The 16,551-nt window shown below is 31.7% G+C and overlaps 3 protein-coding genes across 3 annotated transcripts; 1 reads left to right on the top strand and 2 right to left on the bottom strand.

Moving 5' to 3' along the window:
• Nucleotides 1-3,675: 3,675 nt before the first annotated feature.
• On the bottom strand, nt 3,676-4,848 carry LOC113853064 (50S ribosomal protein L7/L12-like). The gene has a single exon (XM_027483511.1). The coding sequence runs from the start codon at nt 4,344-4,346 to the stop codon at nt 3,879-3,881; it is 468 nt and encodes a 155-aa protein (XP_027339312.1). The 5' UTR covers nt 4,347-4,848; the 3' UTR covers nt 3,676-3,878.
• Nucleotides 4,849-8,426: 3,578 nt separating this feature from the next.
• On the top strand, nt 8,427-13,555 carry LOC113853099 (peroxidase 17). The gene is made up of 3 exons (XM_027483554.1): nt 8,427-8,852; nt 8,934-9,125; nt 10,460-13,555. The coding sequence occupies exons 1-3, from the start codon at nt 8,661-8,663 to the stop codon at nt 11,075-11,077; spliced, it is 1,002 nt and encodes a 333-aa protein (XP_027339355.1). The 5' UTR covers nt 8,427-8,660; the 3' UTR covers nt 11,078-13,555.
• Nucleotides 11,375-15,131, bottom strand: LOC113853098 (probable anion transporter 5). Its single transcript, XM_027483553.1, has 3 exons — nt 12,945-15,131; nt 12,665-12,742; nt 11,375-12,513 (listed from the first exon to the last, which is right to left on the bottom strand). The coding sequence occupies exon 1, from the start codon at nt 15,023-15,025 to the stop codon at nt 13,736-13,738; it is 1,290 nt and encodes a 429-aa protein (XP_027339354.1). The 5' UTR covers nt 15,026-15,131; the 3' UTR covers nt 11,375-12,513; nt 12,665-12,742; nt 12,945-13,735.
• Between the last annotated feature and the right edge of the window lie 1,420 nt (nt 15,132-16,551).

Here is a 16,551-nt window from a genome sequence, read left to right as displayed (position 1 = left end):
CTTATTTTGCTATGAAGAGTTTTGAAGATAGTACCTTGTTGACTTTGAATTGTGTGAATTTAATGTATAATCACACAAACATATGTAAAGGAAGGTTACCAAACCTAGAGACCTTTTTAATTTAAACTCAATCAAGGTTATATTATTCTTTTTCCTTTTTTTAAATCATGTTGAGAAATCATTATATTTTGATTCTTTGAAGTGAATTCAGTTCTGATCAATTGACTGCAGAAGTTGGATTCCCCACCTTAACTTCTTCTGTAGTACTATTTGTCATAGTATAACCACTTTTCTTTATTTGCGATTTTGTTATCAAGTTACTATTGCAATATTAGTTGACAATATTTTTAGTTAAGAAATGATAGAGTTGGAAGCAAGACGTGAATGTGTCAAACAGAATGTTGCTCAAATGTGTCACTTGTACTTCTACCTTCATAAATCAATATATTTGAATTGAATACTTTGGTCTAATTTAGTTATATTCTTCTCTTATGTGTGTCCTCATTATTACATACGATAGTTCTAAATGTAATGAAGGAGCATTCTTAGCCAAGATGAAGTTCTCAAGATAAAGCCTTCCAAAAAGAAGTCTTCCTATCCAGCCACAATTTAGGCACTTACAGGCCTATACAAATTACAATTGGCAGCATTTATTGACGTTATTAATTGTCTTAAAAAAAGGACGTAATAATAGAAATGTTGTACTGTATAAATGAATTATAACATAGTATTGCACATAAGTTACCCCCAAACACTTTTTTATGAGTATTTTTGTCAACAACAAATGGAAAAGCAATCCTGAATGTGTTTGAATCATGTTAATATCACTTCATCGGTGTTTTAGCCCCGTCGTTCGCTCCAACAGTCCCTTTGTTTAATGGAGCCACTTGTTCATGCTCTATAACTCTTACTGCAGTAGCATGAGCGACAGCAGTTGGCTTCCTTTCCAAATTTCGCACACCATTTTCCCTAGTATATCTCTGAAACAAAGATACACACGAAGCAAAAAAATAATAGAATAGAGAAAAACAATAGATCAAAAGGGCTCTCCAATCTGTAAGCATGTCTGATTCTGATTTTTGAAAAAACTCATTTATGAAAGTGGTGTGTCCATCATGTTATCTTCTATTGAAACAAACACATGTATGACAACACTGATTTTGTTTCTTAATCTTTCTTTTCATGCTGTAACACTTATTTATTTCAAATGAGAAATCGGTGAAGCACAATTATTAAGATTCTTATATTAAGTCACCACGCCTCTTAATGTTGACTCGGCTCTAGTCTCATTGACTAGGACAACCAAATGGCAAAAAAGCAAACAAGAAAATGGAGGCATTCGATGTATAAAAAAATCTAAAATTATCAATAACTTCTCACATGTATTTATTTGCAAATGACATATAAATCATACACTATGACAAGTGATGTTCAAAATTTTAAGTGCATTTTAATCTTTAGTCCATCTATAAGCAACCTATGCATGCTTCCAACATATGTTATCTAATGTAATGGAAACTGAAATGTAAGTATTATTGAATACCAATAAGAAAAAGGTGCATACACATAGTCAAACCCTACGGCTCCTACAGAAATCCCAATAGATACTGGAATTCTGCCCCCCTCTAACAGAATGTAACAATCGTACTATTTCCCTAGTCCCCCACACACCTCATCTCTCACTCTTATAATGCCCCTTCTAACTAACTCATGCATTGAAAAGAAATTTTATCTAAAGTAGCACGAATATAAGATGTAAAGCAATGTTTTCGGACACCTACTGGTCCAACAAAGCACAACACAGGATCCCCATGCATCTGGTTTAAGTGGTGATGTACACTTAGTCTGAAATTAGTAAAAATGAAAATTCACACATTAGATAACATCGACATAGCAACGGGGTATTTGGCAACCTAGCAAAACTCCAGATATTCAATTATCCATTGCTTGACCTTCACTAAACCACAGTAATCACTGTCCAATTGCTTAGTCTGAAATTAGTAAAAATGAAAATTCACACATTAGAAAATATCGACATAGGAACGGGGTATTTGGCAACCTAGCAAAACTCCAGATATTCAATTATCCATTGCTTGACCTTCACTAAACCACAGTAATCACTGTCCAATTGCTTCTGTGCAACTCTTATGTCTAGTTCAATCTCTACATTGGCCTTCTCCCAAGGTTGATTAACAAGAAGCTCTAGATAAACCTGTGAACTGTTATACCGAGCAAGAAACTAGGTCATATTTCCATATATTATGTCTATAATTCCTACAATTTGCATAAATTATGTCGAGGGTTGCTAGGCTGTCCTCCTCCTCATCATTCCTACAATTTGCACTGCCAAATGTTGCAAGGGTTGCTTCTTAATTGACTAGGTGCTAGCCTATATCATCTAAATACTATTACTAACACAAGCTACATATGAATATGAAAGGGAACATTTGTTTGCATATTGCTCAAACAGACTTCCTAGGTTTCAGGATAGTCATTGAAAAATGATAGCTTGAAAAATGTAAATTGAAAAGATTAAACTCTTTATCGGCATAGGCTTATAGCTTTCCATTCATATTGGACATATAAAGTTGGAGCAAGAAAGCTGACCTGCTGCGACTAAAACAAAAGAAATCATTTTAGAGATTTTGACAATGGTCCTTCAACCTTTTGTGTAATTTTCTCAGCTACACACATTGACTGTTGGCATAGACGGACCGAAGTAGAATTTGAGGCAGATGATAGAGTCCTGGACCCATATTAACCATCAGTAACTCTGTTACAGGGCTGTAAATTGACGCCAACAAACAGTTGCTTTTGAAAGCCTTACTTTAGGATCAACTGAATCCAACATAGTTTAAAACTTATCTAAAAACGAGCAACAAATATATCAGCCAACTTGTGAACCAGAATGTTGTCCAAAAAATCATTTTTCCCTCCACTAATTCTTTTTGTTTTTGTAAACAAGAAAAGAAACTTAAGCTACTACTACAAATACAACATGAGAAAACAAGACATTCCCAAATCTTATCAATAAGAATTTATGACTATAACACAACAATTTATATTAATTTCCAATGCCCAGTTGCTTTAATCATCTTCAAAAATTCCTTTTCCGTTTTTATGGTAATGCTGATCTGGAAAAGTTGTTAAATTGAAAACAAAGAGAATAAAACATAAACGCTTGATGCTATAATCTGATCTTTATCATCTTTTTCAAAAAGACAATGGCTGCATCCTATGAATCTTAAGTTATATCTTAGATCATCATATTAGACTTATTACCTTCTTAGACATAATCAATGATTTAGGAGTGTACTAATTACTAATAGTGCTTATGCTTCAATGATCTGTAACAAGAAACCAAAGAGTGATATATGACATTTACATTAAGTGCTAGCACAAGTCCAAAATGATACAGTAATTTTTTTCTACATTAAATATACATCAAACAAGAACTAAAAACCTTAAAAAACCCATGACACCAGCACAGTTAGTCCCCACCTTCACTAATCTCAAAGCACAAATTCTACCTTTTCAGTTCAAATTCATATCAATAATTTAAAAAGAAAAATAAAATTAAGAATATCAGATATATCATATGATTAAAGTATTGACAGTGAACTGTACATATATAAACCGAGAATCTCAAACTCAATAAAACCCAAACAGCCACAAAAAGCATAAATTAGCATTTTCAAAAGCAACGATTACAGGGTCATCCAGCATCAGAGTTTTTAATACACTCCACTGTGTTATGTCCTTCTGTTAAAGCTTTTATATTAAAGCTTTAACAGGTTCAGTCTTCACCTCCTTGTTATGTCCTTGAATGATTCTACAACTAACAGAAAACTCTAAAGCAAAAACCAAGAAATAGTAATTCACTCCAATACAACAGCAGCACCCAGCCCCTTAAGCTTTTCAATGATGGGATTAGCCTCCTCCTTGGTGATCCCCTTCTTCAAAACACAAGGAACCTTTTCCACCAAGTCCTTGGCTTCCTTCAATCCCAAATCAGTAAAAACCCTCACTTCCTTTATGATCTTGATCTTGGCAGCAGCATCATACTTCTCCAACTTCAAATCAAATGTTGTTTTCTCAACCACGGCTTCAACATCGGCCGCCGGGGACCCTACAGCAATTGGAGAGTTTCCGGCGACCGGAGCACCGTAGCGGTGGAGACCCATCTTCAGCCTCCAGAGGACAGTAAAATCGTGCCTTTCAAACGTGTTGAGGTCAAGAAGCTCATTTGCAATGCGTTCAATCTTTTGGGCACCCGCCTCAGTGGAAAGAGCGCATGTGAGGTTAAGAAGTCTCTTGGTACAAAGTCTCTTCGTACAGCGGAACATTTTATACCAGCCACAACAAGATTTCAGTTTCGGAGGTAACTACACAACAAGATTTCAGTTTCGGAGGTAACTAAACAACACAAGAGGCACTTCACAAGACAAATGAAACCCTGTTCACAGGAGAGCGTCTATGTCACACATCTTTAATTTATTTTTATCTAAAATACCCATTTTGTTATTTGTTGACCAAATTAACAATAAGGTTATTTTAGAGAAAAAAAGAAAAAAACATTTATGTAAAAGCTTATCAATTTATCAACTATGCATCTTCTTCTAAGAGGATCAATACCTAGCTATAAAAGACAACCTTATCACAGGAATCAGTGGCTACTTACGTCGGAAGAATGGGATTGCAGAGAACAAACTTCAAAATTTGTCAGTTTGGTTTTCAAGAGGGACGAACGTCGGAACTGAGATTTGAGGATTGCTGTTCGCGAATTTGTCAACTTGGGAACCAAAGCGGGTCAGGTCGAGTTAGGGTCCGCAACTTACACTTTATTCAAAAGGAAGATGTAACAGAAGAAGGAAAAAAAATAAATAGAGAATAATAATGAGAAATAAAAAACAAATAAAAAAATATGTTGTATATATCGATAGAAAAGCAACAAAAAAATTATGAACATATTTAGATAGATAAAATAAAATAAAAACCATTTTATGTAAAATATTTAGTTTAAACCTTATATAAAATCAACTATAAAAATAATATATATATATATATATATATAGATATTATATAAAGAAGTCAAAATAAAAATTGTATATTAAGGTAAAAATAATTTTACCGTTAAACATAAGTTAAAAATGTTGCAATGATTTATGATAAACTATAAAATATTATTTAATGATTTTAAACAATATTACTGTAGTTTAACAAGTTTATCAAGATTCTTACAAAAAGATGGTGTTTGAGATTCAAATAAAATATATTTTACTTTTATTGACTATTAAACATTACAAAACAGAATTCTTTTTTTTATATATGAGAAAGTAGTGATAGTGTCTTTTTTAATTTTATTTTCATTTTATAGGTTAATATTTATAATTAAATTTGCTTTTACTTCTAACTACAACTATTCTAAGTACAGTTACAGTGAATTACATGTTTTATAAACAAAACTTAGATAGAGTCCTTTAAATATTGGTCTTTATTAAAAATAAAAAAATTAATCACAAAAATAATGCAAAAAGATTATATTAATTTTAGAGACAAATCTTTAATTTTAATTAGAGAAGAATACTAAGAGTATTCGAAGCATTGTATATAAGTTTTATCTTCAAATAATCTTTTAATTAATCCATATGCATAACATATATATTTTTATTTTGAATCTTGTAATTTATTTAGATATTTTTGTGTATGAGAACTAAAATAAAAATGTTATATATAAGGATTAAAATAAAAAAATTTTAAATTGAGATAACATTGTTATTCTAACATTAACAGTAGGGATTATTTTGAAAATCCTTTTCCAATTAAGGAGACCAAATAAAAAGGCAAGTTTCCCAACCAAAATTGAATTTAAACCATTTTCTTATAATAATTAAAAAATTAGTTTAATTAAAAATATCTTTATTATATCTTAATTGTTTATATAATATAAAAATTATTTAATAAATAAAAGAAAAAAATCATTACTTATAAACTTTAAAAAAAATAGTAAGCATCACTAGAAATAAGCAAGTTTAACACATTCAATCAAACTTCAATCAAATTGAATAAAAAAGTTAAGTACTTAAGAGTTTATTTTGAATTACTAATAAATTTAGTCGTGTTAATTGATTAAAATCAAATAATATTATAAACACTCATCTATAATTTATAATTGAGACATTGTATTTTGTGTTTCACCAACAAGGTATATAAAGGATAGTAAAATTTTTAAAGAATTCATTGAAATATTTTTATACTTCACTTTGTCACCATGGATATATGTGGATACTAAGAATTAAGCTTCAATGCAATTTTTAAAAAGATTCATTTCTAATTTTCTAAAACCATCTAGATTCAAGGCAATACTTATGATAAAGGGTTTTTTTTTTTTTCATAAAAAGGGGATTGACTACCATGAAGTGTTCTTACTAATGGTAAAGCATAAAACTATTTGGATTTTCTTAACTAAGAAGAGTACTTTAAATTTGGAGTTGGAGTAGCTTGATGTGAAAACTACTTTCTTGTATGAAAATCTAAATGAGCATATTTATATTTCACAACCTAATGAGTTCCTTGAGGCTGGAAGGAAAAACTATGTCTGTCTGCTAAAAAAAATCCTTATACATTTTAAGACAGAGCCTGAGGCAGTAGTATAAAAGGTTTTATGATTTCTCACAATCAATTTTATAATTATGTCTACATTAAGAAGTTATCAGATAATTCAAATATTTATTTATTGCTATACATAGATGACATGGAGCATGGTTGAAATTAATAATCTCAAAGTAGTGTTGAGTAGTGAGTTTAAGATGAAAGACTTGGATGTAGTCAAAATGATTTTGAGCATGAAAAAGTAAAGAGATATGAGTGCAAGTCTACTTTATGTATCTTAGAAGAAATATATTAAAAAATTCTAACAATTTTTTCAAATAGAGATTTCTAAGTTAATGAGTACTCTCTTGACAACACATTTTAAACTTGATGGTAACACATTTTTTAGTACATAAAGAGAAATGTACTAGTAATATTTGTCTAATTTATGGTTCTAATAGAATTGGTAGTAGTCTTGTTGGCTATGTAGATTGTGACTTTGAAAAAGATGTTGTTAAGAGAAGATCAATGTTATATCTTTACTCTTTATAGATGTGCTATTAACTAAAAAGCAATATTTCATCCTACTATTGTTTTATTTATTACAGAAGTAGAGTACTTGTTATTAAAAGGAAGAGTTAATAAGGTATGAAGAAAAATGAATAGGCACTTATATATATATATATATATATATATATATATATATATATATATATATATATATATATATATATATATATATATATATTGTTTCTCATCTGTTTCAATCGAATTTGATCCAAGTCGTGCACATAAATATGGTAAATGAGTAGACCTTATTTAAGTAATATTAACCAGCTTGTCACTCAAACTAACTTCCGTTAGTGTAATAATAATATCTTTATATAAATTGATATTAAGAAATTAAACAAATCAAATATATTTTCAAGGACCACATTAATGTTGAAAACTTTGTAGTGAGAAGTGAAAAGTGAAGAACTAAATTTATTCAATTGAAATAAATTTGAATTAGTTTTTAACATAATTTTAAAACAATTTTATATTATTTTTTAAAAAACCAAAAATAATAATATTAATTTTTAAAGTTTAGTTATAAAATAAATTATTTATTTTTTATTTATTTTAAAATATAATAACAATAATAATTATAACAACGATTAATATAACTTTTAATAGTTATTATCACCGCCACAATATTTATCACAACCATAATTACTATTACTACTATTATTATTACCTTTATGTTTATTATTATTTATATTATTATTATCATCATTATTACTACTATTATTAAAAATTATTATTATGAGTATTATTAATGTAGCCAGTACTATTATATTATAAAGCTATTATTTTTGTTAATATAAATTTATTATTATTATAATGAACAAAATTTTGTTATTTTTTCTTAAAGAAGGAAGTGAATATATTTTTTTATTTATTTAACATTTCATATTGATAGATAATAAGAAAATTAGAAATGAATAGAATTAGAATAAAAAAATTTATACTAATTTTCTTATAGTTTCATATCTTTTGTTCCTTTAAATGGAATTATATTTATGTGAGGAAAAATATTAATAATATGTTTTTTGATATATTTTTGTTATTAATTAAAATATAATAAAAATCACATAAATCATAAGTCTGGCTTTTAATTAATGTTTTTCATTTTAAATTTAATAATTTTTACTTATATGTTTAATAAAATATAATTAAAAGTATATTATAAAAATATTTGAACAGCACAGGAATGCGAAGCAAGGTGGGGTAGGATTGGAGTCTATGTTTAGTAAATTGTGGCTCTCTCTTCAACATAAAGGAGGGTCTGTAATTTGCTAACGTCCGTTGCAAATTGCAGACAGAACCAATTATTGTATGCCACTTCGTAAGATGGGCATTGGCCATTCTCTAAAATCTCTATTTAAAGGGAAAGTTACAAAACCCACATGCATATATACCCACTACACTCACATCCATCTCCACTGTTCTCTAAACAAGTTGAGTTCAAAATCAAAATCTAAATCAAAAGAAAGGAGCATTTCTTACATACCCCCCCAACCCACGACATGCCTCTGTTTCTGATCTTACTTCTGCAGATAGTCGCTGTGACATCATCGGATCTCCGACCTGGGTTTTACTCAAAGACATGTCCACAAGCTGAAATCATAGTCCGAGATGTCATGAAGAAGGCCCTTATGAGGGAACCCAGAAGTGTTGCCTCTGTTATGCGCTTCCAGTTCCATGATTGCTTCGTCAACGTAATTGATTTCTGTTTACTCTTATAAAAGGTTCAATCTTTTCAATTGACTCAGATTTTTACTTCTACTGAATTTGTTAAGGGGTGTGATGCTTCTATGTTGCTTGATGATACACCAACCATGCTTGGGGAGAAACTCGCACTCTCAAATATAAATTCGCTTAGATCATTTGAAGTTGTTGATGAAATCAAGGAAGCCCTCGAGAACGCGTGCCCTGCCGTTGTTTCTTGTGCTGATATCATAATCATGGCTGCTAGAGATGCTGTCGCTCTGGTCAGTACGCATCTCTACCCTTTTCACTGTTTCGCCCCGCTTTTTTCCTTCATAAAAGCATTCAATATAAATGTAATTAAAATCTTCAAAACTTTGACTAATTCAGTAATCTACTGTTTATCCCATCCATTTTTAATGTTTTATTAATTCAAATATTGTTTTCATTAGCTGATCAATCAATATAGTATTAATTACCTCAACCAAAATAAAATAGTATTAATTAGAATTTATTATTTTGTGTACTACTGTGAGATTATTCAATCTTTTTTAAAAGAAAAAACGTTTTATTTAATTTTATATGTATATTTTAGATAAATTTAAAAGAAGCTGTAATATATGACATTTTTTTTATCATTAACCCTGTATATAGTATATAAGTATTATTATTAATAATAGTATTTTATTAATCCTTTCAATGCATTTAAAAAGAATATTAGTAAAAAAAATGAAATTAAATGAAAAATTAAATGACTTTAACATCTTCAGATATTCAATAATTTTCAAGCGAAAAGATTATTAAGAAGATACTTTAAGGAGTTTGGAATGGTTTTAATAACTGTAAGGGTTATCACTTTCTTGTTTATTGAAAGCATAACTGATAATTAATTATATTTCAACCCAGATAATATTAGTATGTAGTATTCTTCAGTTTCTTTTCATGTGTCATTAACTGCAATTGCATATAGATTATTTATTATTCCCCAGCTCATGAACTTTGGCAATTTGGAAGAAGTTCCATTTTAAAGTTCTTTTTTGCTTTTTTTTTTTTTACCCCTTTGAATTAGTGATTAGAATTAGTGGACGGCCCCTAGAAAAAATAAAGAGACATTTTTTGTAGATCCCATGTAGCTTGTGGATCCCACAAAAAAAAAAATGTATCTTTGTCTCTCCTAGTTGTCCCTCCTAGTTTTAATATTCTCTTTTTAACAATCAGTAGATATTAAGAATATTAAAACGTTGAAAGTAAACCCAAAAACAGAAGTATATGCTTTGAAGGTAAACTATGCTAACCCCTCTTCTGCCTTGCCTTTGGTAAAAAGCTCTTTGACTGAAATATTGTTTTTAAAAGCTCTTTTAAGGATTTGTTGGCCTGGTAAACTTTACCTTTACATCCCAAAAATAACTGTCTTTGCTGGCGTAACGCGTGAACGCGCTCTCCAGTAACGGTTATTGTTGGCGAAAGAACAAAGTGTACGTATTTGTATTTATGTAAATAAAAAATGCTCTTTTTAATTGAAACCTGGAGATTAACTGCTAATGTGTTATCATTGTGATCCAATTAGTGTAATTGAGTAATCATTTGGTTGAAGTGATTTTTTTGATTTGTAATGCAGACAGGTGGACCCGACTGGGAGGTGAAGTTGGGGAGATTGGATAGCTTGAGCGCTAGTCAAGAAGACTCAAACAACATTATGCCAAGCCCAAGAGCGAATGCAAGCTATCTTATTGACCTCTTTCAGAAATTTAACCTTACCGTAAAAGACCTGGTAGCACTCTCAGGATCTCACTCTATTGGCCAAGCTCGTTGTTTTTCCATCATGTTTAGGCTATACAATCAATCTGGAACTGGAAGGCCTGACCCTGCCATTGACCCTATGTTTAGAGAAGAGCTTGACAAGCTATGCCCACTAGATGTTGACCAAAATGTGACAGGGAACCTTGATTCCACCCCTCTGCTGTTTGATAACCAATATTTCAAGGACTTGGTTGCTGGGAGGGGATTTCTTAATTCTGATCAAACACTTTTCACATTCCCCAGGACCAGGTATTTTGTGAAGTTATATAGTAAACAGCAAAGTGAGTTTTTCAAAGCCTTTGTGGAAGGGATGTTGAAAATGGGTGATTTGCAGTCTGGTCGGCCTGGGGAGGTTAGGACCAATTGCAGGGTGGTCAATGATCATGTCCTGTTTCAGTCTCAACACAAGACCGAGAATTACCATAAATCAATATAAATAAATGCATGCCATTTACGATTCATGCATTATATGGTATCCAAATTTTCAATCTATGAAACAATTTACAAAAGTATGAAACCGACATAAACGCATTGTAGCTAATTTTAGTATAAGACTTATTTCATGATTCCGTCCAGTGATATGCAAGTCTCTATCATCCTTTTTAGTTGTCATGCTTCCTAGTAACTATTTTAACATGGACTAGTTGGCATGAATAACATAAGGTCATACCCGATAACAGAGTTCAGGAAAACTTAGTGCACCGAGGGAGCTGTTGAGGGATGAAGTAGTTTGCATTTTATATGTGAATATGGTAGAACAATTCACTGTTATGCAGAGAAAAATCTCTATGTTCTGTCTTGACTACGAAGTAGCTAATTTACAGAGGAAAATAAAGTTTACATCAGTACACAGGAAAAGACTCGGAACAAAAGAAAATGCCAAGTATCATACTATCATACTACTTGTCCATATTCAGTCAACAAACCCATACTACTGGCAGTTAATAACAAAACATCTAAGTACAATACACAACAAGCTTTCCCATTACGTACCGAGTCGATTTGAAATGTGAAAGCAATTGGAAATCTTGGGATATTCAAGATATTTTCTAGTTCCTTACGGGGTTTGCCGTCAATTTCCAATTTTTGATCATTAAGATTTGTGATCAAAACAGATTAATAGTTGAAGATAGATATTACCTCTCCCTTTCCTTTTCCAAAAAAAAGTTATTGAAGTTATTCTATCTGGATTATTCCAAAAAAAAGATAGATATTGATCATTAAGATAGATATGTTAGGTTTAATTCCTTTGACTGGCTTATTTGTAACTGCATACTTATAATACCAACGAATAGTCAGTTTACTGGGGCGGCTTTCATTGGTCTTTTCCTCGTATGACAAAACTTAGATGGGATTCTATAATCTTTTCCTAAACAAGTGTAACTCTAATTTTTCCTCCAACACACTATTTATTAAATCCCCATGATGAAACAGCACCTACAAAACTCTCATCTAAGATGCTAAGTTTTAAATTTAAATTAGATTAAGAAAACGGGAAAATTAAAAAATATATATTTAATTTAAAATCTTGCTAATAGTCAGCAATTGTTTTTTTAATTTCTAGTGATAAACAATCAATTAGTCACCAATTGAGGAAATCAACATCCAGTTTGAGGAAATCTAAAAATAATTAGCCACTCTAGCTAAAAATGTAACAAAACACTTAAATATGTTGCCTCATGAAAAGTAAAAAGCATTGAATAACAATGCTCCTCCACAGTTTGAAATTCTTACCTGGATTGCTATGACCTCTCTCCCTTTGTCAGTCTGACTCACTCATTGCTCTCAGATTCCATGCCTCTCATTAATATATAGTAGGTATTTCTCTCATTCATTTGGTTGTTGATGTTTGGTTTCCTTTAGCTATGATCTCTGATTGCAGGACGCATAAAAATGAACAGTGCTAAAGATTCAGCTAATTTAAACAAAATTGTACACTCTACATGCCACTCTGCATGGGTTTTATCATCATGTACAGACAACTTACCAAGCAACACAAGCATACAACAGCAAGAAGTTGTACCTCATTTTGATGCTCATCATAGTCATGGGCCTCCTTTGTAAAGATATGCCAGTATTCTGTGCCTATAGCCCTTGATCTCTGTCAACAGTTGCAGCATCATTCACATGAGTAATTCTAGCAATACATTCTTCACTATTTGTTAAAATTTATTGAAAACAAAAAAAGTATGATAGAGAAGCATTAATTTAAGAGTGAGAAAGAAATTTTTGTAGTTTTCAATAAATTTTAACAAATAGTACAGGGTATGTTACAAAGAGTGTGTATTCAGTATGTTACTAACATTACTCCATTCACATTGCATACGATAGCAGCCTAGCACTTCCTTCCACGTCAAGCTTTCAGGACGCAGTCTTGCTTTGATGATTCCCTTCCTTGCACCTGCAGGCTTTATAACCACATTCACCAATCATTTCCTTTCCCATTTTCATCTTGGTTGACAGTTCCTGAACTGTCCATTATTTGTTCCCTCTTCCTGCACATATGCCCCCAAAACCCCAACATCACCAACAGGTCATCTCTTTCTGTAGAGGCAAGGCTCCAAGCTTTATTGACTACTGCACAGCCAATTATTTCTGGAGCCAACCCTCAAATGTCAAATGCATTGATAATTGATTGAGAAGATCAAGCAAGGGGAAGGGCGAAAATGTCATCCAATAAATAAGGGGCAAGTAGGAAAAAAAATGGAAAGGAGGGAGTGGGGGTACATGCTTGTGGCACCATCTTTCCAATCTATTGAAAACAACAAATGTATCAGAAAGTGAAAAATGCACAATCTTTTAAATCATACTAGAACGAGTTTCATCCATAAAGAAACGATAAGAATCATTCCTGATGCAAACTGGGTTTTAACCTTTACTAACTAGGAATGGTACAAGTTGGAGAAATAATAACAATACAAAAAAAAAATCATATCCGTTATGACAGAGCACCATGAAGACTGCTTAAAAGTTATGGCTGTGGAGCTTTGTACACGACGTCCCCTATCCAAGAATGATATAACATGGAGATGTAATAAAAATTAAATCTCCAGAATAACAGCTCATGAGGCATGATGAAAATAACAAGGGTACCTCAGTCAAAAATTCTCTCCCCAGTTGAAAATAGTAAGAATACGAAAGAACTAAAAATGCATAAAAATCCAGGAATGAAAAACACCGCTCTCCAGCTTTGTGGACTTGAAAGATCAGAATTAGCAGCCTTGGCAGCTTCAAGAAGTTTCCCAGTGAGGTCAACACCAACAATGCCAGCTAAGGTACCAGCGGTATTGGAAACACCCATCACAATTCCAGCATATCTCGGCGCAACGTCCATGTGGTTCACTGCAAACCCAGCTCTTCCAAGAGCCAAGAAACCAAGAGCCACCGAAGAACAGAAGATAGCACCAGCAGAAGTTCTGAAACTGGGAATCACCACCAAGGCAAGAGAAGCAACCAGAAACCCTACTGTGTTCAAGAATTTCCTTGTTTTAGTGACAGATAATATCCTCCTTGTGATCAAGTAGTCAGCAACAACACCCCCAATGTTTGAGAACAGGAACATGTTGAGATATGGCATCATTTTGGAGGATCCCATATCTTGAAGGCTAAGCTGAAGACCCAATTCAAAGTAGGTTGGGAGCCAGTTCATGAGCACATATAAAGCATAGTGAAAGGTGAAATTGTTGACAACAATGGCCCAAACGGGGAAGCTGGTTAAAATTTGGAGCCAAGGGATTTTGGCTGAAACTGGTTTTTGGTTGTGAGAGTCAACTTTTTTATTGACGGGTAGCAACGATTCCCCCACACCAGAGGCAGTGGATTTGGGATCAGTGGCGTATCTGAACCAAAGTAAAGACCACAGAGCACCCAATGCAGCCTCGGCGAAGAACACAGATTGAGGACCTCTAAATTTGACTAGACTTGGAAGAAGCAGCATTCCGAGTGCTGCACCCAAATACATACCAGAAGTGGTTAGAGAGACAGATCTGGATCTTTCGTGAGGGGGAACCCACTGTGCCAGAACTGTGTGGATGGAGGGAAATATAAAACCCTGCGCTACACCAACGAGCAAACGAGCAATGACCAAAACCATAACTCGGTTGGGATCCAGAGGAACCAATGCACATGTCAATGACCACAATACGAATGAAAGAAGCAGAACCCTTCTGCCACCAATTTTCTGTGCTGCCCATCCTCCTGGAACTTGAGAACACGCGTATCCGTAGTAGAACGTCGATAGTATTGCTCCTTTGCTCGATTGGTTCACTCCAACAGCGTCAGCAGCAACTGTGTATGCGATTGAAAACCCAACTCTTTCGATGTAGCAAACTGATGTGCATATGAAGGTCAAAATGACGATCAAGTAACGCACTGGGAGTTTCATCGTCAACGCCTTCAGGTTCCAGGTTCCTCAGATTCGAAGAGGATTTAGGTGCTACTGCAACTGCAAACTCCTGACCCAAAACGGCACCCCATCTCCTCCGTTTCGTCTACTGCCAGCCCCAGTCAAACAAATAACAACTCTTCTATAATCATAAATAATTAAATATTAAATAAACCAAAAAACTAAACCCCAGCCTGGCCACTGGCAACTGGCAACCGCCAAATGAGTTGGGGCTTTAATTTTAATTAATTTTTAAACATGGCCAGTATTGTATATAATAAAATTTATATATAATATTTTTTATTAAAAATTATAAAATTTACTGTATTAATATTATTAGATATTATATTTTTAAATAAAAAATTATTTTTTTAATTTTTAACGCATAAGTTTATATAAAAAATAAAAAAATTATTAATGTATTTTATATTAAATTAATAAATAAACCATCAATTTAGTCCTTAATATTTGCACAATTTAGTGACAATAACTAAATGTAAAAATAAATACTAATATTTTTTAATGTCAATCAAATTAGTTTTTACTCTACTAATTATTTGTTTAAAATGTTAAACGATGTAAGTTCTGGTAAAAGTTTTCATATTATTTTAATTAATTTTTTTTTTCTAAAATTATCTTAGCGCCAATTAGGATCAAAATCATTTATAGTTTTGTTGTAAACTACATGTTACATTATATTTTTTTCTTTATTAAATTTAAATTTGTTTAAATAAAATATGTAAAAATATTTTTTTAAAAACTTAAATTTTGCTTAAATAAATATTAAAAATTTTGCTTGAGCTAAAAATAAAACAAAGAAGATAGGAAAAAGAAAGTGGAAAGAGGAGAGTGAGAGAGAAGGAAAGACGCTAGACGGGAGAAAGAATGAGAAAGAAGGGAAGGGAAGGAAGAGAAGAAGAGGAGACAATATTTTTATTTAAATAAATCTAGATTTGTTTAAACGAAAATATACTCCAAATTATGCAGTTCGTACCAAAACTTAGAGAGAATTTGTTTTCTACTAACTATTTCTTCTGAATCATTATTTGCAATAGTAAAAATACTTTTAACTCTTAATACTTTCCAAGGTCATCAAAGAGTATTGTTGTAGAGTAATTAAATTAAAAAAGATTGATAAAGCAAGGAATATCAAATAAAAGTTATTTGGTTGTACAAAATAAAGGTTGTGCCTTCACAATAAGGTATATATCTATTATGTGCAAAAAATATCTATTTTTGTTGAGATTTAATATGGAATTTTATACTCATGTGGTCTCCTGTCATGAGATTAATGTTAATTAATTATTTATTTATTTACTTAATGGCAATTTCTGTTTTAGTGTCCTTGTTGATGGTCCTTGGGTGAGTTTTTTTCTTTTAATTTTATAGCATTATTAATGGACGTGTCTGTTTCCAAAAGTGTTATCCCTCCGGGACACAGAAGATTGTTACTTTAATGGTAAGACATGAATAATTAATTTACAAGAGTATGACCAATTAAATAAATAATAATAAAAAAAAAGGCT

This window comes from Abrus precatorius, unplaced genomic scaffold (assembly GCF_003935025.1).
Source record: "Abrus precatorius isolate BTA unplaced genomic scaffold, Abrus_2018 Scaffold10, whole genome shotgun sequence".
Lineage (NCBI taxonomy): Eukaryota > Viridiplantae > Streptophyta > Magnoliopsida > Fabales > Fabaceae > Abrus > Abrus precatorius.
This window is presented reverse-complemented; position numbering and strand designations above follow the sequence as displayed.

Excerpts from the sequence above, each read along its gene's own strand:
- LOC113853064 (XM_027483511.1), bottom strand. The coding sequence starts at position 4,346 with ATGTTCCGCTGTACGAAGAGACTTTGTACCAAGAGACTTCTTAACCTC.
- LOC113853099 (XM_027483554.1), top strand. The coding sequence starts at position 8,661 with ATGCCTCTGTTTCTGATCTTACTTCTGCAGATAGTCGCTGTGACATCA. Across the intron at positions 8,853-8,933 it reads TCCATGATTGCTTCGTCAAC|GGGTGTGATGCTTCTATGTT; the intron begins GTAATTGATTTC and ends GAATTTGTTAAG. Across the intron at positions 9,126-10,459 it reads CTAGAGATGCTGTCGCTCTG|ACAGGTGGACCCGACTGGGA; the intron begins GTCAGTACGCAT and ends TTTGTAATGCAG.
- LOC113853098 (XM_027483553.1), bottom strand. The coding sequence starts at position 15,025 with ATGAAACTCCCAGTGCGTTACTTGATCGTCATTTTGACCTTCATATGC.